At 33.3% G+C, this 22096-nt stretch overlaps 2 protein-coding genes across 5 annotated transcripts in view; both read left to right on the top strand.

The window, feature by feature from the left end:
• The window catches only part of LOC145328787 (transforming growth factor-beta receptor-associated protein 1-like), a 26617-nt gene extending 18071 nt beyond the window's left edge, over positions 1-8546 (top strand). Inside the window, exons 19-28 of the mRNA XM_080172651.1 lie at positions 1381-1453; positions 1671-1731; positions 2198-2321; positions 3931-4025; positions 4436-4500; positions 5104-5185; positions 5383-5487; positions 6009-6071; positions 6265-6357; positions 8115-8546. Coding sequence (XP_080028777.1) covers positions 1381-1453; positions 1671-1731; positions 2198-2321; positions 3931-4025; positions 4436-4500; positions 5104-5185; positions 5383-5487; positions 6009-6071; positions 6265-6357; positions 8115-8231 — 878 coding nt within the window. The 3' untranslated portion in view covers positions 8232-8546. The remainder of the gene's footprint in view (positions 1-1380; positions 1454-1670; positions 1732-2197; positions 2322-3930; positions 4026-4435; positions 4501-5103; positions 5186-5382; positions 5488-6008; positions 6072-6264; positions 6358-8114) is intronic.
• On the top strand, positions 8264-22096 carry LOC145328788 (transmembrane protein 184B-like). Of its 4 annotated transcripts, none has more exons than XR_013882640.1 (18): positions 8264-9444; positions 9781-9924; positions 10271-10320; positions 10937-10997; positions 12320-12392; positions 13259-13357; positions 13792-13886; positions 14385-14493; positions 15142-15221; positions 16204-16273; positions 16533-16657; positions 17071-17166; positions 17941-18030; positions 18405-18468; positions 18937-19032; positions 19325-19511; positions 20247-20687; positions 20852-22096. XR_013882640.1 is itself a non-coding variant. In XM_080172653.1 (17 exons), exons 1-17 carry the CDS (start codon positions 9330-9332, stop codon positions 20322-20324), a joined length of 1632 nt encoding a protein of 543 aa, XP_080028779.1. In that variant the 5' UTR covers positions 8264-9329; the 3' UTR covers positions 20325-22096. The 4 variants fall into 4 exon arrangements, 1 of the variants encoding a protein (XP_080028779.1); XR_013882641.1 differs by having other exon boundaries at positions 20247-20933; positions 21482-22096; XR_013882639.1 differs by having other exon boundaries at positions 20247-21328; positions 21524-22096.

The raw sequence follows: 22096 nt of genomic DNA, 5'->3' as shown, positions 1-22096 counted from the left end.
GGCAGTGCTCGCCCCAGCAGTGTTGTTAACGGCTGCATCTCTATCTATAACATCAGAATTGACTGCAACACAAACAACAGCATCAACAACAGCTACACAAGCAGAACCAACAGGTTCATCATCAACAGCTATGGCAGTGCTCGCCCCAGCAGTGTTGTTAACGGCTGCATCTCTATCTATAACATCAGAATTGACTGCAACACAAACAACAGCATCAACAACAGCTACGGCAGTGCTCGCCGTAGCAGTGTTTTTCTTCTTAGAAGGCAAACAAGGCTCAACATTGGCCTTGGCCAATAAGTAAAACATACTGGCGATATCATCAACTAAAGTGCCAGGCGGTTTTACAAAACCATTTTGAATTATTGCGGCAGCTTTAGCCCTTAGAAAAATGAACTCAACTCTACAGTTATATAGATCATCGCCTGCTATCTCCATCATGAATTTCAATGATTTAAGATCTTCGATAGCTTTGAGAGTCTTTTTCAGTTCACCATAATTTTTTTGCGCTGTAACAAGTTCGCTATATTGAGCCATAATGTCACTTTAACTTGCACTGATTACAATTATGGTTGGTAACGTCTAAAGTTCATCAAATAAATCATTTCAGATCACCATAACTTTTTTGCGCTTTGACAAGTTCGCTATATTGAGCCATAATGTCACTTTAACTAGCACTGATTACAATTATGGTTGGTAACGTCTAGAGTTCATCAAATAAATCATTTCAGATCACCATAACTTTTTTGCGCTTTGACAAGTTCGCTATATTGAGCCATAATGTCACTTTAACTAGCACTGATTACAGTTATAGTCTGGTCTGGAGATTATTCAATAATCCAGCACATTAACAGTAACATCATCCAGTACAGCTTCTTCTTCGGCTGACAGACTTGATTACCGTTTCATTGTTTCGGTACTTTGGGCCAAATATCTCGGTACTTAGGCCTACGTGGCCGTCTACAAGATCTTAAGTGCATGAAGCACAATCATCCTCACTACTTCCAATGAATAAGGCACTGATGCAGTTACAAATAGTGTATTTACACCATGAAACGGTGGGATCAGTCTTAATTCATATCAAGCCAGGAAGTATATAGAGGTAAAAAAACACACAGCTAACCACTCATTCTATGCAGAACAGGATTTTTCGTCACATAACATGTGCCGTGCTGAGGGCATCAAACAATACAAAGGAAGAAAGCGCGTGGGGGCGCATACATATGGCTATGCCGCGCTTCATTGCTTAGATAATATGATTTCAAACTACAAAAGTCGTCTTCTGCTCATATTTCTAGTAAGGTTTAGGTGGGGTTCGATCCCGCAAGGAACACACTATATAAGTACCAAGACATTCTCATATCTTGTCTTTTTCATTAGGAGTCGAGCTCTTCATAAAGCACCAGTTATCTGCCCAAGACGATTTCATTGATACAGCTCTCGACACTTTAAGGTGAAATTAATATTTTATACTATTTTGTTTCATTACTACTAGCTTCGCTACAAGAGGTGGTGTATTCCCCTCAAATGTTTTGGGGGGTTGGTATTTGGAATTCTTTGGCTAAAAACTGGCGCAAACAAAGGTCATACAATATGAGGACCGGTTAGACTCACTCGTAGTTGGACTGTTAGTGCCTTGAGACCTTCTTCAAAGTTTTCTTTGATTTTAGGAAATTTCCAAAAGCCAGAAGAATATATTTGGAACATTTAGTATTGAACAAGAAATCTCAGGTGATTATTAAATTCAATACAATCAGAAGATAGAAAAGCATTTCGTTATTAAAAGTTGATTTAGAAATTGTGATTTTAAATAGTAATGTAAGTGATATACTCAACACAAGCAATAGTGCATCCACGAACAACATTTTCTAATCTGCGCTATTTATTAACACAAGCGGCTGCGACCCTAGCATCTAGTGGCTCTTTATGCAAAAGGATATGAAAGTGGCAGAAAAATAGCTGTAGACAAAAAACCTTAATACTTTTTTATAAATAGATAACTTGAATGGTCAAGCAGGTGTGTTTGATGCAGGTTTGCCCGGGGACTTCTTCTCCATCCTCTTCAACGCCCCCCTCCAGAGCCCCCCCCCCCCCCCATAAGCCTCCTCTCCCCCCACCTACTGATGACGACCCTGGACACGAAAATGGACTATGAGCAGCCAATACAACAAATAGATAACTTTACTTATTTTTTCAGGTTGAACAGCACCACAACTTACTGGCTCTGATGTTGATTGAAGATTATAAGAATTCCGACTCAAGCAACAAGCTAAGAACATTAATACTCTCTTCTAACCATCTCAATATGCTTTTCTTGCTAGGTAAGATAATAGCAATAAAGTTAAAAAATAAACAGGGGTCCACTCCACAATGACGTCCAATTTTTTATTTTTTGGAATGGGGGGCAATTATAAAAGGGGGGTAATCAACCCTTTATCATGAAAGGAGACTGTTAGAAAACTGCATCCCAATTAAGCAATAACCCCGTAATGCAAGCACATTGGATCTAAGATTTGCCAGCTTGTACTTTTAAACAAAGATTGCAACATTCATAATTAGATTGGAATGCTCTTAATATTAAGCTAAACTTTAACAATGAAAATGAGTTTGATCCTGAGAAAATAAAAATCCTAAATTATGTCAATTCAAGTAGCAATATTCCTGCAATTAAATTCCTAGGTGTATTTATAGATCCTTCTTTAAATTTTAAATATCATGTAGAACATTTACGTAAAAAAATTTCTAGTTCCTTATTTCTTATAAATAGAGCTAAACATATACTGAATTTAGATAGCAAAAAAATGCTTTTTCATTCCCTTATAAATAGTCATTTACTTTACTGTTTACCTGCCTGGAGTTGTGGTCTTAAATCTACTATGGAACCATTAATTAAATTGCAAAAAAAGGCAATAAGAATTGTTTTTAGTAAGAAACACATCTCACACACAATGCCTTTATTTAAAAAAATGAATGTCCTTCCTTTACATGAATCAGCTAATTATTTGAAATTATTATTTATGTATGATTTTATAAACAGTAAGCTACCAAGTTCCTTTCAAGGTACATGGCTTCGCCGTAACCAATTACATACCAGAAATCTTAGAAACTCAAATATGTTTGATGTTAAAAAGCCGAAGTTTAAATCTATTGAAAGATTTCCTAAGTATCATTTTCAAGAATTATGGAATAACCATTGTAATAATGATTTATTAACCCACAATCAACCAAGAAAAAAATTTATTAAAAATCTAAAAGAATCTTTGTTATCAAGCTTAATTCTAGTGTGTAACAACCCATTATGTCAAGAATGTAGATAAATTTATATTTCTTTTCAATATTGTTTGAAATCTGATAAATTAATCAAAATTTATTTGTTTAAAATTTTTTAAATTTCTATTATTGCAATAATGGTGTGAGACTTGTATGCCCTAATCAATCCTTCCTATTATCATTCTTTCCTCTCCAATATGATTTCATTTATTGCTTATTATCTTTTTTTTGTCTTATTTATATGGCCTGTATGAAAACAATGTGTGAATACACATTACTGCATACTCCTATTTTTTAGGAAACTGCCATTTGGGAAGAAAATATTTTTATAAATTAACCATATCAATAAAATTTTTCTGTATATATAAATGTATATAATATTCATTTAATTCATTTATTATTGTAGTTTTTTTTTCTATGTATGTACACCCAAGAATAATAAATCTAATCTAATCTAATCTAATCTAGATAAGCACAGAAAATCACTAAATGGACATAGTTAAGTTATAGAAAAGATGTTTGGTTGTCATAAGATAGAAATGAAATAATATGCTCAAACTCATGAAACCTTTTAAGATTGTGGTTTATGACAAGGACAAAACAGTCAAGTATTTTTAGTTTTATTTTTGAAATTACGCGCAAAAAATCTCCTTTGTTTAGATAAGTTACGAGGAACTTCACTGCACTATGAGAGTGCTATCCTGTTGGGTCGAATGGCCAGATATTCAGAGGCCCTGCATCTACTTATAAACCAGGAATAGATAAAAATAAAAGTCTTTGTTACCATGGAGGGAGAAGACATTGAGCTGTTTATAACACAATTCTCTAAAGTTTTATGATAACATTGTCATATTCGTTGGCTCAACAACTTTGGGACTATTGTGAATTTTGATAGTTTGGTTCAATTAGTTGATTGTCTAATCATTGTAAATTGTAATCTACAGACGGGGTAATTTTGTGTATCATCATTGGGGATGTACATCAATTAATCGGTCATTGCCTATCCCTTTAGATCCCTGCTTTGTTGCAGAAGCAAAATATATCTCGAAGTTGACTTTCTTTAAAGAAACTATATTTAATGTCCTATATTTTAAACCTAACTTTGCTTAGAATAAATCTGGAATTAATCCTATATTTCATAATTTTATCCATATTTATTACTCAGTTAGGGGATCATGATCTTGCGCTGAGTTTCTGCGATGATATTGCCTCAAGACTTGAGAGAAAGGAACATAATAAAAAGATTAACAGCAAAGCTACTCTTTTAATTTTAATGATAGTTGGTTGTAATTTGTAAGACACATATTCCTACAATCTTTAAATTTTAGTATATCGAATGCCAATATGAGATATCATGGCACCGACGAAAAAAGGAACTATTAATAAAACTAGGTGTTCAGTACATTTAAAAACAAAAAAATCATTTCTTTCTGGAAACAAACAAAAATTAGTTGAAATAAACACGAAATTCGTTATTTTTTTACTTTGCATATGTTTGATGTTACTCTTACGATATAAAGTGATAAAGTGTTTATGTCTGTAGCTTAAGATTTTGATAACCACTGAACCGATGGAGTTCTTCATTTCAGGGAAGCTTCACATACATAGGTCCCAAGCTGGTTTAGGGCTATTAAACTTTAGATTTATGTCTTACTTAGGGTTGTTTAAGGCTAAATTTCTTTTCTTTCCTATCCATTCTGATAGATTACAGAGCCTCTAGGAGTCTAAATGCTAGGGGCGTAGCTGCTAGTATATTATATACTACAATTTAATTCTTAAAAAATGAATTTTAAAAAACAAACAATCACTATTATGATGTGAACCTGATCAGGAGAAAGAAGATTTGATGTACCAGTTATTATCAATTTATTTAAATCCTTCTGATCAAGCTAATAAACAACAATACCTGGTCAAGGTGAAACCTTTTTTTACGTTACATTTTTTTTCTGTAAAAAGTAAAATTTATATATTTTACCTACTGGCCCTTTTGTGCTGTCATAAACATGTAGTTGGCTAAAATAACGATGTCCATTGTCCATGTTATCAACTTAAATTAACAAAAAATATCATATACACATAATATACTAGATCCATTATTCCCTTATTTTTCAGGCGATTGATTTGATGAATTCTCGAGCAGGGGAATTTAATGGAAGTCAGGTGCTGAACAGTTTGCCTGCTAACTGGAATATTGCCTCCATTTTGCCAGCTATTAAGGTACACGTATGGTTTCCTATAAGGAAGTAATTTTTTCTCACGTTTTCCGTAAAGTTGTGTTTAACTGTCAAATGCGCTTATTAAGTTAAACTGTTCTTAATTATGACCATTTCATGTATTGTACATTTGGTAATACAAGTACAATTTTATAAAAAGTGCTGCAACTCTTTAACTAGGGTAAATCTGTACGTTGGACTGTTTGTCAACTAATGACTGCATGAAATTAAACTTAACATTCTTAGCCATCAACCTCAGTGAGAGGGGACAATAGGCTGTTAAGTTTTACAATATTGTTTTCTAATTCGTTGGCCTAACAACTTTTGGGACTGTTACTGAATTTTGATTGGTTGGTTTATTAAGTTGAATATTCAAATGTTTTAAGTATTAATTTTAATCTACAGTATGGATAATTTTGTGTGTCTTGATTGGGGATCTACATCAAATTATCGGCCATTGTCCCTTTGGATCCCTGCATCAACTTGCTATATAATGTAAAAAGTATATTTTTTATTATAATTCAGGTGTTTATTCGCCAGTCAAATCAAGAACATCGCAGTACGCAGATAAGCAAAGCTTTACATAAGGTATCCATTTTTTTTAAGATGCGAACATTTAATAGAAAATTATAGGTATTTTAGACGTGTTTTTTTTTATTTCAAGCAATGAAAGCGCTGAATTTTTGGTCCAATAGTTCATATGTTTTACCCGTCCTTATTATAAGAATACTTAAAAAACAAATAGATAATGTTCTTCATTACATGTTTTTGTCCTTTTCAGGGAAACAATGTGAATCTTAAATCTGAATATCTTGCCATAACCTCAGAACCAATCCATATTCTACCAAACCATTATTGTATCAGCTGCAAGAAGGTAGTTTTACTTTTAACGCTAATAAAATAACTGGATTTATGTCTGTCTGTATGTACTGACGGATCTTGCTAAACGCTGAACTGTAATGGTTCTTCTTTACAGTGTAGCTTCTCTTAGGTCCAGGGAAGAATTAAAACTATTTTTGGGAAGGTACCTCAGATAATACTCCCATCTAAAAAAAATTCTTTTATGGCTGGCTAAATATAAACAAAAATCTTCGTCTGCTAGATTTTTCTGTCTGATCAGGGATCTTAAGGGATAAGACAATGAACATCAATCCACTATTATTATAAATAAAATTTCCCCCTCTGTATATTAAAATTATTGGAATGTTTATACCTACACTACTAGTTTGAACCATATTAAAATTATTGGAATGTTTATACCTACACTACTAGTTTGAACCAACCATCTAAATTCAATAAAAGCACCCAAAGTCTTTGAGCCAACGAATATAATATTTTGGTTATAAAACTTTGGGAACCGATGTAATTTACAGTAAAATGTTGTTGTTGTTGTAGCCAAATGTATCTCCCGTCTATCCATGGTCATCGAAGGGTTGGCCTGTATCAAGGCCAAGGAATGTCGCAGCAGCCAGAGGGTCATTCCATAGTGATTCAGCAGTTAAGTTGGTTGGGTCAGCAGGACAATTGAAGAGATGGTTGGTTGTATGTGATGGTTGGTTACATTTAGGACATTTATCTTCTATCTGTATTGTTTTCTCTGTAACAGCTGACAGGTACGAGTTGAGCATAGAAGAATATCCTGATCTTAGCTGACTCAACATACTTCTTGTTCGTCGGGGGAAGTCTTTTTCAACCTCGTTAACAGGGGGGGGAGGAGCATCAAGAACTTTATTGTCAGTAAGGTTGATTATTGACTTTCTTACACACTCAGTATGGATTTGTTTAAGTAGTGGTTTGTAATTCTGATGGTTAACACCACTTTCTGGAATCATGTTTTTGATTTCATTACCAAACCTTGTTTGAAGGGTTTTTTTGGTAATACGGCGGGGTGGGGGGCCGTGAAGGTCAACATGATTAGGGTGGTCCGCTTTTTGAGTGGCAAGGAGAAATTGTCTTGAAAGCATTTCAGAGTGGTCCTTGACTTTCATGATTTTGCATTCTGTGTTGAGGTGATCGATGGGAGTTTTATTAACACAGCCAAGTGATACTCTTAGTGCTTCGCTCTGCGCTACTTGTAGGTGTGTCCAGTTTATGTCTGCCAGGTTGGGGGACCAGATAGGACTACAGTAATTAATTACTGATTGTCCTATGGCCTTGTATGTGGTAAGAAGGGTTTCTTTTTCCATACCCCAAGTGGTGCCAGAGAGTGATTTAAGGATGTTGTTGCGAGATTTAACTCTGGATTTAATATCAGTAGCATGGTGTTTGAAGGTCATCAGATTGTCGAAAGTTACACCAAGAAATTTAGGGTGTTTTACTGTAGGAACAGGGGTGCCGTTAATGGAGATGTTGAGTTGTTCACTACATTCATTAGACCATGTTGTGAAGACTGTGGCAGTTGACTTAGCCGGGGAGATAAACAAATTCCTTTCTTTGAACCAGTTGTCTAGCATGTCCAGGTAAACATTAATCTCTGAACAGACAGGATCCAAATGTGTTCCAGAATTTAAGACATTAGAATCATCTGCATATGTGATTAATTTAATGTTACCTGGTGGGTTGGGCATCTTGCCAATGTCCTCTCTTTCCCTGTGTCTGATTGATCATCTAGGGTAATAAATCTATTTTTAGGGATTTGCAGGTACGCGTGTGTCTAGATATCCTAATGGAGTAATGCTGCACGAACAGTGTGTCATCAATAAGAAAATTTGTCCACTTACTGGTCAGATATTTGAGCTTAGTGTTTAGTACAATGATATTTGCTGAGGGGTTACAAAAACTATCAAGAAAATCCCTTCAAGTTTTTTGGGGGGAGGGGAGAAGTCCCTGAAAACAATTCCAGTTAGGTATTTTGATTTTGTTTTGTTTTTTTCTGTGATATTTATTTTCTGTGATTTTACGTATTATTTATTTATTACTAGTAAGTCTGGTTTTTAGTTTAGCTAATATTTGATTTCAAATTGAATTAATACTCATTATGAAGACCTCTCAAGTCTTTTGAATTTGTTCGCTTAGTCAATAGTATTATAATTCTTCTATGACGAAATATGTAAGATTTTATTACTCATTTAAAATGTAGCTAATACATAGTGAAATATTTAACCTTAGGAGGGAGAAAAAGATACTAAAAAAGTATTTATATTAGGTATAAGATATTCTAAAACTTATATATTTTGGGGATGTGTAGAAAAAAATTTAAGGTTTTAAATAGTGTTGACTGTAATTGAGCTAAGTGCCGTTTTATAGATCTTATTGGAAACTCACAGACAACAACCAACCATAAGCTTGTTCCTTATTCTTTACATATTTGTTAAAAAAAAACTGATACTTTTTATGAATCCTTATCTTATATTTCTTATCTCTGTGTGATTATACATACTTATTACTTAGTATATATTTATACTTACTGATAGGAAAATATAATAATACATAGTAAGGTATAAGAAACTAGTGACATCGCCCCTAGCCTCTAGAGGCTTTTTTCATAAAGGTTCAGAGAAGACTTTCAAAAAAATATCATTCTTTTTTTTTATTTTTTTATTTTTCTTCAATATTTTAGAGGTTTCTTTTGCTTCGCCCCTACAGGGAAAGGGTGGTTCCCCAATCTTTTTTGAATTTTAAAAACACGATGCAGTAAATAACTATTCTTAAAAACAAACAGAATATCTTGCTCTATAAAATAATAGAAACAAATAGCTATTTGTCAAGAAAATAGAAGATAACATTGATGGATGATTTATTCTTAAATATTTCCTACCTATGAATGAATATGAATATTTCAGATAATAAAAACTATTATGCCTGGTCAGAGACAGATTCTAGGAGGTGTCCGACAGTAAGACAACCATGGCCAGTACAACAACACTTGCTTCAACAGTAGCAGATTTGTCAGAAGTATCCAGCAATGTACCAACCACGGCTAGGCCATTAGCGGTCAATTTGACAAATGCACTTGCGACAGGTTAGAATTTGTTGTTTTTAGCAGCGCAGCTACTCTACAACTAGTATAGTGCTTGTCTATCCAGGTTAGTGCAACAGAAGTAGTCAAAAATCCATATATTAAATCAATGTGTAGCAATACTTCCTCAAGTCGGTCCATTACGTTATGGGGAAAATAAGATTTTGTCAGCTTCGATGGCTGAAGATTCCCTGTACCAATGAGCATCCATAATTTTTATGCTTCGCTACTTATGAATGTTCTCAACCTTGTTTTACTTTCATTGTAAATGATTTTTATATTTAGTTTTAACTCAATTTTAAAATCTCCTTTTTTACATATATTATTTTCTTATTTTAGGATTATCAACAACATTATTGCCAATGATGAATGAAACTAGCAGCCAAGCCGCTTCAGCCGCCACTCTAGTAACATCAGCCGTGACAGAAGCAGCAAAAGCTGTTGTGAACACAACAGCTAAAGTTCTTGAGAATGCAGCTACAGGTCAGTAAATGCTAGGGATCTTAAAATGAAAATTATTATTTTCAAAATATGGACAATACCAGGGTTCGGAAGCCGCGCGTAAGCCGCGTGTAAGCCTCAGTGAAATCTTCATTCTATCACTATAAAATTCAGCTGGATGTATAAAACTGCTCTTTAGCAGACAATCCTTCTTTCTGAAATTTCTTTTTCTGCTCACAAGCAGGTTTAAAACTGAGGCTTTTGCGCGGCTGAGGCGCGGCTTCCGAATCCTGGACAATACCCATCAATTCAATTCAAGTACCTCCCCAGAGTCTTTGATCGAATAAAAACCTTGTTAAGTTATTATAAATCTTTGTTTTTGTTTCAGGTTCTCTGCTAATGACAGAGGACAATATGGCTATCAATGATTTAAATCAGGTGACCATTTTTACCAATTTAATCTTTTGTCAGGATTTTGAATTTATTTCATTACAGGTCTACCACGTCCACCACTTTTATGTTGTTAAAGACCTCAAATCGGTGGTTCTAAAAATGTGTTTGGAACTTTGGTTTGATAGAAACGGCTGAAAAAAGCAGATTTGATTGGAGATTACAATTAAAGTGAGCAATAGTTAAAGAGGAATGAAAGAGTTATTTGAAAATTGTCATATTAAAATTGAAACAGCAGAGACAGACTGTTGACTAATTCTTCAATGAAAACTTACCTAATTCAACTTACAAATCTCAGCCATACTGAAGAATCTTGTATAGCATCGTAAAACAGACAATTTACCACTAATCTTACAATAAAAATCATATAATTAATACCAATTTTGTTAGCCCGGGCCTTTGTCCCCTCGGGCTAACAACACTGGTTTAATCTCATATGTTTTTTTTCATTTTAATATCTGCGGAAAGCAATCTATAATACGATGCGATAAATAACTTTTCTATTTCTACTCAGAAATAGGGTCAGAAGGTCAGACGTTGTCATTAAAAAATTTAGTTTTTATGTCCTTAGGTTATTAAGATAATGTGAAATACTTTTTTTCAGACGCATCCAGGGAACTCGTCTTTTACAGTCATTCATTCCTCTTTCTTACAGACAGCTACAGGTAAAACAATGGATATACGTGGATATTATGACAGGGGAAAATTTGTCGTCCATTTAGCAGGGTTTCGGATCCGCATTGATTGTATGCGGATCCAGATCCTCAAAATTTGGTCAGTGCGGATTACCGGATCAGGTTCCGGATCCTTGACAATAAAAATAAAATCACCAAATTTTTCAAAAAAATTTATTCTTTAATTCGAAGTCAAAAATACTTTTAATTTTCAAGTCTGAACCTTAAAGATTGGCTCTCATCAAGAGAATGTCTGAGATTTTATTTAAATTTAGGTAGATTTTTCCATTTTTTCTGCATATTTTTGAGTCCAAGGATTCGGATCCGGATCCTTGGACTCAAAAATATGCGGATCCTTGCGGATCCGGATCCGAAACCCTGTCATTTAGGTTGCTTACATGTAACAGTTAGTTTATCCAGAAGAAGGGGAGGGGGTGGAAGGGGTAACCATTATTTTAGCCCGTGTTCACTTTATTTGGAGTATGAAAATCTGGTGTAAGATCCAAGTAATAATATATCCATTGGTAAAACATTTAATTTCATAATACTTGCCCTCTTCCAGTAAGGTGGTTCCTCTCATATTGCATCGGGATAGATCATAATTATATTAGCTCTGTTTAATACCTATAGATTAGATTATATGTTTTTAAAATCTTGATTCAAAATCAATAAAACAATTTAACCTAAATATACAACGTCGTGGAAGGATAAGTTAATTGTAAAAACGCTTATAATAGAGTTTTTAGAGTAGTTTAGATAATATCCCTCAAAAAAAAGTAAATTGCTGTCGCTGACAAGTATTAGAGTACAATATATAAAAACTACTACAAGAGGAAGGGTTAGATTGTTACTTAGTAAAACAAAAATGTATTTTTACTAGTGATGGCAATCCGTCGAATTTTTGGGCCGGATTCGGATTCCGGATTCTTAAAGAATCCGTCAAAAAAAGTGGCGGATTCCGGATTCTAGCAATATTTTAAAAGGATTTTTTTTATTCAAAATTAATTGCTACATTAGTACATATGTCCTAAAAATCAATGTTCTTGGTGTTCTCTATAATTCACTTCCGAGAATCGAACCAGATTTTAAAAGATATTATATATAATGATGAAATTATTTGCCTTCAAAGAGGAGGAGTTGAAAGAAAAAAATCAAGACGCCAATTTTAGCCTACCAAATAAGAATCCGGAATCCGCTATTAAAAAACGGATTCCGGATTCGGATTCCAAAATTGGTCAAAAAATGGGCGGATTCCGGATCCGGATTGCCAACCCTAATTTTTACATAGACACACATCCTATTATTTTATCTAGGAAAATCAATTGCGTCTGTGTGTGCCTGGGCAGCTATTGTTATTTCATGTCATCAAATCTACCAGTACCTCAGGTGAGAATACTTTTTCCAACCGGATATATATCCGATGGATTAAAACCGGTTCTCAGCCATACTGAACAATTATGTCTAGCATCGTATTTTATTCAGTTTTATACAAATATAAAAATGTACTACCTATCATAAGATTATACTAGTTTTTAGTTAGTCCGTTGCTAAAAATCTGGTTTTAATCTTTTAATCGTACATATTTTTGTCTGCACAAAGCAGTTAATAATACAATGCAATAAATAACTGTTAGTTGCACAGCTACTCTTTAACTTGTCTATCTGTTTAGATCAGTAAGGGAAAAACGTTATTTTCTGGGTAATATTGAACGATTAATGTGGTTCCTATTTTTTTTTAGTAAAGGTTTTCATTACCAATACGCAAACGCATATACTTTGTAACTAACTTGCGCTGTGATAGAAAATAGGATATTTTCAGGGATATTAAGAGATAAGACAATAGGCGATAGATTAATGTAACACACAAATGAGGATTACCCAAAATACATCATCTTTTCATAGATTAAAGGGAAAGGTAGGTTGCGGGTAAAATCCATAAAGGTTGTGTGTTTCAAGTTAAAAACAGCATGTAGTAGAACAAAAAAAAATTTATGTTAACTTAAAAAAAAATTTGTCTATAGTTCTTTTCAATAAGAAACATACATATTTAGTGAATATTATCGTTCTACTACTATTTTTAAGCCGTAAACTTTAACGGATTTTACCCACAACCTTTCTTTCCCTTTATTGGTTGAAAGGTTAGGATACTACTAGTTCGAATGACAATTTAATAAAAGTACTCGAAAGTTTTTGAGACAAATGTGTTTTTAAAACTTTGGGTACCAGCATAATTTAAAGTATTTTATTGTTCAGATATTACACTAATCCTGCAGAACAGAGGTGGATTGTAAGAATTTTGTTCATGGTTCCTGTGTATGCCTTCACTTCCTGGCTCAGCCTGCTCTTCTGGAGGTAGGCAGGGATCTAAAGGAGATAAGACAATGTCCGAAAATGGGAGGAGTAGTTTGTGTTTGTATTGTGTAAAATCTGTGAGTTAGCTTGCATAGTATAATTAAACGCATATTTAATAACACTTAGACTTAATAATCGCTTTCGATGAAGCTAACCTACGGATTTTACGCAATACAAGCACAAACTACTCCTCCCTTTATGATACACATAATTACCCCTTCTCTAGCGTATTATTAGTGGTTGAAACGTTTGAACTTAAAAAACAACAACCAATCAAAATTCACTAAAGCCCCTGAAGTTGTTATGCAAACGAATTAGAAAACAGTTTATAAAACTTTGGGGACTAGTTTATGAAACAGCCCATTCCCCCCCCCCCCCCTCTAGGAATTTTAACTGGTAGTAGCAGTTAAAGTTAGAATGATGTTATTATTCAGGTACGACAACTACTATGTATACTTCAACGCATTCCGTGACTGCTATGAAGCTTTTGTGATATACAACTTTCTTAGCCTCTGCTATGAATACTTAGGTAGGATTTTTTTGCGAAATTATAAGAAAACAAGGATGTCAACATCTATAAAATTAGACGGTAGGACAACCAAATAATGACACTTGTAAAGTGTCAGTCTTAATAAATTTATTAATTTTTAAGGTTATTCTAACGGCTACGCCCCTTAGAAGCCTATAGAGGCACTTAAATTGGGGGAGAGAAAAAATTGACGCCCCCCCCCATTCCACCCATTTTTAATTTAAGTTTTAAAAAATTTGGGAGCAGTTATTTTTTTCTTTGGAGTGTGGATGGAGATAAGATATTTACAAACCTTCCCTAGACATATAGGAAGCTTCACTATAAAGGAGAACCTTATTGGTTCATTGGTTAGAGAGATCCTTCCGTACAGACAAAAAAGCTTAGTACTTTATATAATAGGACAAAAATACAGTTTCTGATGAAGGACATATTGTACCTTGGTGTCCTAGGAATCATTGTTCAATAGATGAAAGTAAACTAATGGAAAATAACATTCAGGAGGAGAAGGAAATATTATGTCTGAAATCCGAGGGAAACCAATCAAGTCAAGCTATTTCTACTGTACATGTTGTCTTAATGGATACAGCTATAATATCAGCTTTCTAAGGTAATAGTTTTCCAGTGTGTATTTGAAACCGATTAATATCCGCTGGATTAGAACTGGTTCTTAGCAATATTGAAAATTCATGTATAGCATCGTATTACAGACAATTTTTCACGAATGTTAAAATAAAATTCATAAGCGTAATACCATTTTTAATCTTATATTTTTGTATCAACGGAAAGCCGTTTGTAAAACGATGTAATAAATAACTATTTTATGATATACGTAGAGTCAGATCGAATCTATATAGCTTAGCAAGTTCCAAGGCGCTAAAAAAAACTTTTGCATACAACCAATCCATTTATTGCAAGATCTTTGTCTGGGAGTTCTAACGATGCATAGAAATGATCTGACCTAGAAACACTATTTACAACTTTTTATTAATAACGCGATTTTGGCTGGGTAAAACCCCTCACCTCAACGGATGCAATACTTGTTACACTTACGTTGTGGGTTTACTATTATTATAACAATATAATAGCAGCTGGGCCTCTAGCATAAGGATAAGGAGTGGGACAGAAAAGTAGCATAAAACCATCCCGGGATCTACGTGTAGCTTTCTTAAAAGGGAGAACTCGTTCTGTAGTTAGAGAAATCTTAAGCTTTAGACGATAAAAACCTTACTACTTTATTTTGTTATATCTCTTTTAGATTCTGTAAGCAAGGGACCCTACAGTTTTGTATAGTGAAACCAGTCATGTCTATTATCACCATCTTTCTTCAAGCTAAAGGTAATTTTTAGCACATCTACTTTTTATTTGTTTCCAGCGGCTGCGCACCTTGCATCTAGGAGCTATGTATTCGAACGGGGTTAGGAAATTAGACTAAAACCAAACTAAGATATAAGAATTAAATCAGGAATAAGGTATAACCAACAAGCGAAATAAATCAAAAATAATATTTGGGGGGCAAATGGAGAGGTCGTCAAATTTACGATGTGTTGCCCCCCAACGACAGCTGAAAAACACGTATAGGTTTCGTGATTTTTATCCGAATTAATTTCGTTATTGGTAGAAGCTGGAATTAAATAGCCTTAAACCATCCATGGACCTATAAGCAGTATCCATAAACTCAAAACTCAAACTAAAACTCGATTGGTTTAGTAGTTATCGAAATCTTAAGATACAGATAAAAAACCTTACTACTTTATGTAATAGGACATGCCCATTCAACCGACACAACTCCAATTTCATTGTTTGATATCTATATATTAGATTTTACTTGTTTTATGCGGAATTCTAGTTTAAACTTACTCTTAAATCAATACAAAACTCAGTAGCTGCTAATTGGGCAATTAATTTAATTGAAATTGCTGAAATTAAATATGTTGTTGTAGAGTTGGCGTAAAACTTTTTTGTGTAACTGAAGGGAAGTGGGTAAATAGGGGGGGGGGGTAATGGAAGAGAGTTGTGGAGGATTTTTTTACTTAGAAATGTTAGTCAGAAAAACATTCCTTAGTCACTGACCAAACTATAAAATTTTTGTAAATGACCAAAATCAGTTCCTAGACTGAAGTAATTTAGCCATAGTGTTTATCATTAACTATCAACTATAGGAAAATAAACGGATTACTATGCACTTGCCACACAAAGCAAGCCATTCCACACTCAATAGAATAAACTTCATACGACAAAAATATAAGTGAAAGGTGGCTCTGATGTAAAAAGCAAATAAAGTTTTTATTTGCGTAACTGCTCTACAACTATTATTTAGGATGGTACGAGGATGGAAACTGGGCGCCAACTCTGGGATACCTTTACGTCACAATTATTTACAACACCAGGTAATTGTTTACAAAATTATGTAAAAAATATCTGATACCTCACAAAAAGGCAATGGAAATTACAAATATGTATTTACTTTACATACTAAACGGCTTATGTTAAATCCTGCCTATGGATAGAATTGTGCTTGTTACTGAACAATTTTACTAGTGGCTTCGCCCCTAACATCAAGAGGTTCTTTTTTTATGTGTTTAGTGAAAAGAAAGAAGGATAAGAAAGACAAAGAAAAAACATATCAATTTGTAATTTTCTTTTCAGTATCTCCATCGCGTTGTACGCCCTGTTCCTGTTCTACTTTGCTACTCGGGATCTACTGCGCCCCTATGATCCAGTCATCAAGTTTTTCACCATCAAGTCCGTCATTTTCTTGTCTTTCTGGCAGGGTAAGTTTTTTATGTTAAAATCCCTTTTTCCCTGAAAGAGCATCATTTTTTCGCAGAATTCCGTAAAGATGTGTGCAAGCTTAGCTTATTAGGTCAAGCTGTTCTTAAGTATTACCAAACTCATAGTATGATTAAACGCATAATTAAGAACAGTTTAACCTAATGAGTGCATTTGACTGGAAGCTTACACACAACTTGACGGAATTACGCAATAAAAAATGACCCTCTTTAACTTTAAATATTTATTTGAGTAGGAGGTATTGTCATATTTAAATAATTGAACATAAAACATAAATGTCAAGTGAGAAAGAGCAACAAAAAATCGACGGGAGATAAAAAATGAATCTTGTGCAGAATTTAGAATTCCCGAACGACTACTAAACAAATTAATGAATACTACTTGTTTATTTCAGGAGTTATACTTTCCATTCTTGAAGTTTTAACCATCGTGGAGGAAATCAACAATTCTAATGGAACTATTGAAACCCACTCTGGCACTGTAGCTGCAGGTACACACACACAGACTTGTAACAGACTAAAAGCGAGGGAATCTGAAGGATAAGATAAAGGCCGATAAAGGGAGGAGTAGGTTGCGCTAAAAATTAGTTAAGGTGTGAGTTTAAAGGCTTGAAATAGGAGTAGAACGGTAATATTCACTAAATATGTATAAGAGTCAACTTAAATTTTTATTGTTCTACTTCTGTTTTAACTTAAAACTCGCCACTTTTACGGATTCTTAGCACAACCTACTTATCCCTTTATGTAAATTCTCAATTATGACACACAACATTTCAAAATTACCAACCAATCAAAATTTAATAAAAATCACCAAAGTCAACAAGCCAAAGAACAAAAAACGTCATTTTAAGACTTTGGGTACGAGTGCAATAAACACCTCAATGTCTCCTCCCTTCCTGAATTTAATGGTAATAACTGTTACAAGTTGAATGGGGTATTCCTGTCCAGTTTTTTGTTTAGGAATGAATATTTCTTACCCGAGGGAATAAATGATGGACCGATAGGTCATCATTTATTTTTTTATGCTAAAATGTGGTTTAATTTTGGTTTTTAATTTTCATTTTCCCGGCTATGATCATTTTTATCCCTGATATCAAGTTTCTTTTAATAATTAATAAAAATTCAAAAATCTTCCAAAAAAATTTGAAAATCTTTTAAAAATGACTACTTCGGGGAAATAAATGGTTACCTCCGGGAAATAAATAAATATTTACATCCACTATTTAAGGGGTTGTTTATATGGGAATGAATATTTCTTTTTTTAGGTTTCCAGAATTTCTTGATTTGTGTGGAGATGTTTTTGGCCGCCATTGCTATGAAGTACGCCTTCCCTATTTCTGTTTATCAAGGAGAAGGTTAGTATCTAGTAGTTTTTTGACCAATATGTAGCTACCCATTCAATTAATAATAAAACAGAATTAGTTTCATGAAAACTGATGCCTTTTGGAAATGAATAAAGGATTGCTGTCCTTTCGTCTACAGGCATACAAACTTTTTAGAATTCTAGAAATTATTTACAGTATGGCTTCGAAACCGATTAATATCCGCTGGATTTGAACCGGTTTTTAGCCATACTGAAAAATCACGCGCCGTATAGTACTTAACAAAAAAAATTCCTCAAATATATGGGGTAGTATAGTTATATAGCCAGCTGCTAGCATTACTTGATCATGGTACATAAAATTCTGGTGAAACATCCAAGTAATAATATATCCATTATTATTCATAGGTTGTGGATCCCTGGAGGGAGGTGGCAGGAATGTGACCATGCAGAGCATCTCTTCGACTTTAAGGTAGTTTTTAAAATCTGATTTTTTAGAAAATAAAGTTTACAACATCAATATCCATCTAAAACCAGACTGTATGACAAACGAACATGAACACTTGTAGAAGCAGAATATTGTTTTTTGGTCATGAAAGTAAAGTCAACTTGCTTTAAATGGACATACGTACTTTCTGGTAATGATTATAGAGTTGCTACGCTTTCTAGATTCTACCTTTTCGTCTCAGGAAACATCTAGCTTTCCTAAATTAACAATAAGATCTATTCGTTGTGGACATTCAGACGGATATACTCAAATTATAGAAGAGCTTTAAATTAAAACAATAACCATAAAAATTATAATTTTTTTAAAAACTGCACATAATATCATTGATACTTTACTTGAATACCTATAACTTATACTTGACAGAAAGTCCAAACCAAAATAATAAAATTAACATAATTGAAAATGAAGATAGAGATTTTATTTTTATTCTAGGGAAACTATGAATCCGCGGGATATAATGACGGATGCCATCCATAATTTCCACCCACAATATCAGCAGTATACACAGTATAGCTCAGATAATAAGAGGTAAGGTTATTAACAATATTTTAGTCTTATTTTGATGTTTAATTTCGTGGATTTTAATTAATTTTTAAACCCACAAGCAAATGTGGCGTAACACTTAGTTCATCCACTCATGATAGGTTCGAATCTCTACCCAACACTGCGTCATAAAAATGGTTCCTATTTTTTTAGTGCTATTTAGAGTTAGGGGAACGCCCTGGCCCAAAATAGGTGCAACAAATATCATGCTTAGTTACAACTTCCTGACAAATATCGTACAATCAAGAGGTTGATCATGCACATCATTAATGTTCAGGTTTAAAGACAAGCAAGGTGGAGGGGGGCATGGAACCATGGATACAACCCACGGCGTCGTGTCTACCGTTGAAAACGGTGGTGTTGTACTATCGGCGTCCAGACATGCGGCGGACGGTGGTGTACAAAAGGCTGAGAATGGAAATGTAGGCGGTAATGTTGCTGCTATTGGAAGCCAAGGAAACCAGGTAATTAAATTAAGAGGGAGATATTGTTCATGATTTATTTATTACTTTTAAAAAGCGAAGCTTTTCAATAATTAGGGTCAGTTCGTTAGACAGGTTAGAATTGTCCTATTGATTTCAAACTTTCATTCTGTTTTCTATAATTGTCAGGTACGATTTAGGAAGCGTAGCAACTCTATTATTGTTACCAGAAAGTCCATACGTCCATCTAAAACATGCTGATTTTTAACTTTTTTTGATAACTTTTTGTATGATAAATTATCCTATTCATCTGACTTTTGGAAAAATGTTTCGTAGGACAACAGGGTACAATTTTGTAAGCGTTGCATCTCTATAGTTAAATCCTAAAAATTAAAGTATGTTCAGATAATATCAAAAACCTATATTTACGCAATTTCGCAACAAATTGGTGTAATTTTGTTTTAGACTTACACATTAATGTTGATGTGCTTCAGTTCTGACACTCGAAAATAGTTATTGTTGGTTTGTTCTTCCTTCTGATTTTAGGTGGGGTGGTAAATGTAATTTATTTTCTAGGGGCGATTTATTATGGGAGGGTGTTACTGTTAGTACCCTCTCCAAAATAGTTATAAAAATTCCCAGGACATATGTGAAGCTAATCCGTAAAGGAGTACCATGTTGGTTTAGCGGTTGGCGAGATCCTTTGGTACAAATAAACAGACAGACATATACATCCTATTTCATTATTAATAGAATAATTGTTATGTTTATTTACAGATTGGTGACCAGCCGATTGGAAAGATAGCTAAAGGCAAGAATCATGAGAAATCTCTACTTCTTTTGGATGATGACTAAATTATTTTTCAAATTTCATTTCGTGGATTTTTAAAATTAAATTATTTTCACTGATTATTTGACTCTTTTGATGAGAGCTGTTGAATATCATTCCTTGGTTGTTTTTAATAAAATTTTACATGTTTTTTAAATTAAAGTTTATTTAAGTTTGTTAATACTTAACTGAAACATCACTTTATTTGATTATTTAAAGATCTGATTATTTTATATTTTAATTTTTTTCGTATTTTAAGCCATTTAATATCTTAATGTTATCTAGTTGTATTTCTAGCATTTAGAGTTTAGACTTACATATCATGTATTTTAAAAAAAATATTTAAAATTAACGAAAATATTTGTAGTCGCTAGCTGTAAGGCTATGTTGTATGTAAAATATTTTTAGTGAAAATATTAGTCGAGAGAAAATAGATTTTTGCCATTTCTTAAAGAAATCAAAAGTTGAAGAAAAAATACCAATTTTTAAAAATCAAATAGTTATTTTTCTAGTATTTTCTCTCAATAAAATAGACTCACATATATTTTTTAAGCGGCCATATCTTACACAACTTTGATTATACTCACTCTTGTTAACAATTTGTAAAAAATAATGTATTACAGAATTATGAAAGGGTATTTTATTTCCTACTTATTTAAATAAATTTTGACAAATGAAACGAAAAAGGGAGACTGGATTTGCTTAGATAAGTTTGTTTCAAATGATTCAAAATTGTCTGAAAATCGCCGAGGGATAACGGATTCGACGGCACTGGCCGTCGCGTTTAACTGTCGTTTTTTAAGGGGATTTAAGCAAATGCCAAGTCACTCTTTTTTTAAAATGATATTAAGAAGATTTAAATAAAATATTTACCTACCTAAGTCCTCTAAAAATCCAGTTGCAATTTAATGTGCATTTGATCGACAATCAGTTCACTTTTACACTGTGATACATATTATTCCAGTTTGACTTCGAAACCGATTAATATCCGCGGGATTAGAACCGGTTTTAAGCCATACCTAAAAATCATGTATCGTATCGTATTTCATCAAGTTTTCTACGAATATAAAAATTTACAATCATAATATCTAAACCAGTTTTTGTTAGCCTGTGCCTTTAGCATCTTGGGTCTAACAAAACTGGTTTTAATCTTATAATTGAGCATTTTTATATCCGCGGGAAGCTGGTTATAATACGATGCGATAAATAACTATTAATCTATGAGACACTCCACAATTTTTATTCTAAAATGTTGTCAATGATAATCACGTAAATACCAGGTTTAAATCAGAGAGGGAGGGGACATAGGGCTGTTTATTACACTAGTCTCCAAAGTATTATAATAAGGTTTCCTTATTCATTGGCTTGACAACCATGGGGTCTTTTGAATATTGATTGGATGGTTCATTAAGTTGAGTGTTCAAACGTTTTTAACCACTAATTGTCATCTACAGAAAGGGTAATTTTGTGTATTAACATTGTGGATGTACATTTATTTACCGGCCACTGTCATATCCCTTTAGATCCCTGAGTTTAAATGTTGACAAAGATATTCTTATCTTTAATATACATACATATATGTGCCTATTTGATAGTAAAACAGAAGTCCGTCCTGAATTTTTCTATAAATATTATAACATTGAATCTTTTAAAACTAGAGTATAGACTTATTTTTAAGCACTTCTATAGAATATAATATAATGTATGTTATTTTAGTAATATAGTATTTTTATGTATAGTATGAAAATTATAGTATTTTACTGAAAACTATTAGAAATAGATGGTGATTGTAAATTAA

This window comes from Acartia tonsa, chromosome 9, assembly GCF_053477335.1.
Source record: "Acartia tonsa isolate MP-2025a chromosome 9, ASM5347733v1, whole genome shotgun sequence".
NCBI lineage: Eukaryota > Metazoa > Arthropoda > Copepoda > Calanoida > Acartiidae > Acartia > Acartia tonsa.
The sequence above is the reverse complement of the archived record's forward strand: the minus strand, read 5'-3'. Positions and strand labels throughout refer to the sequence as shown.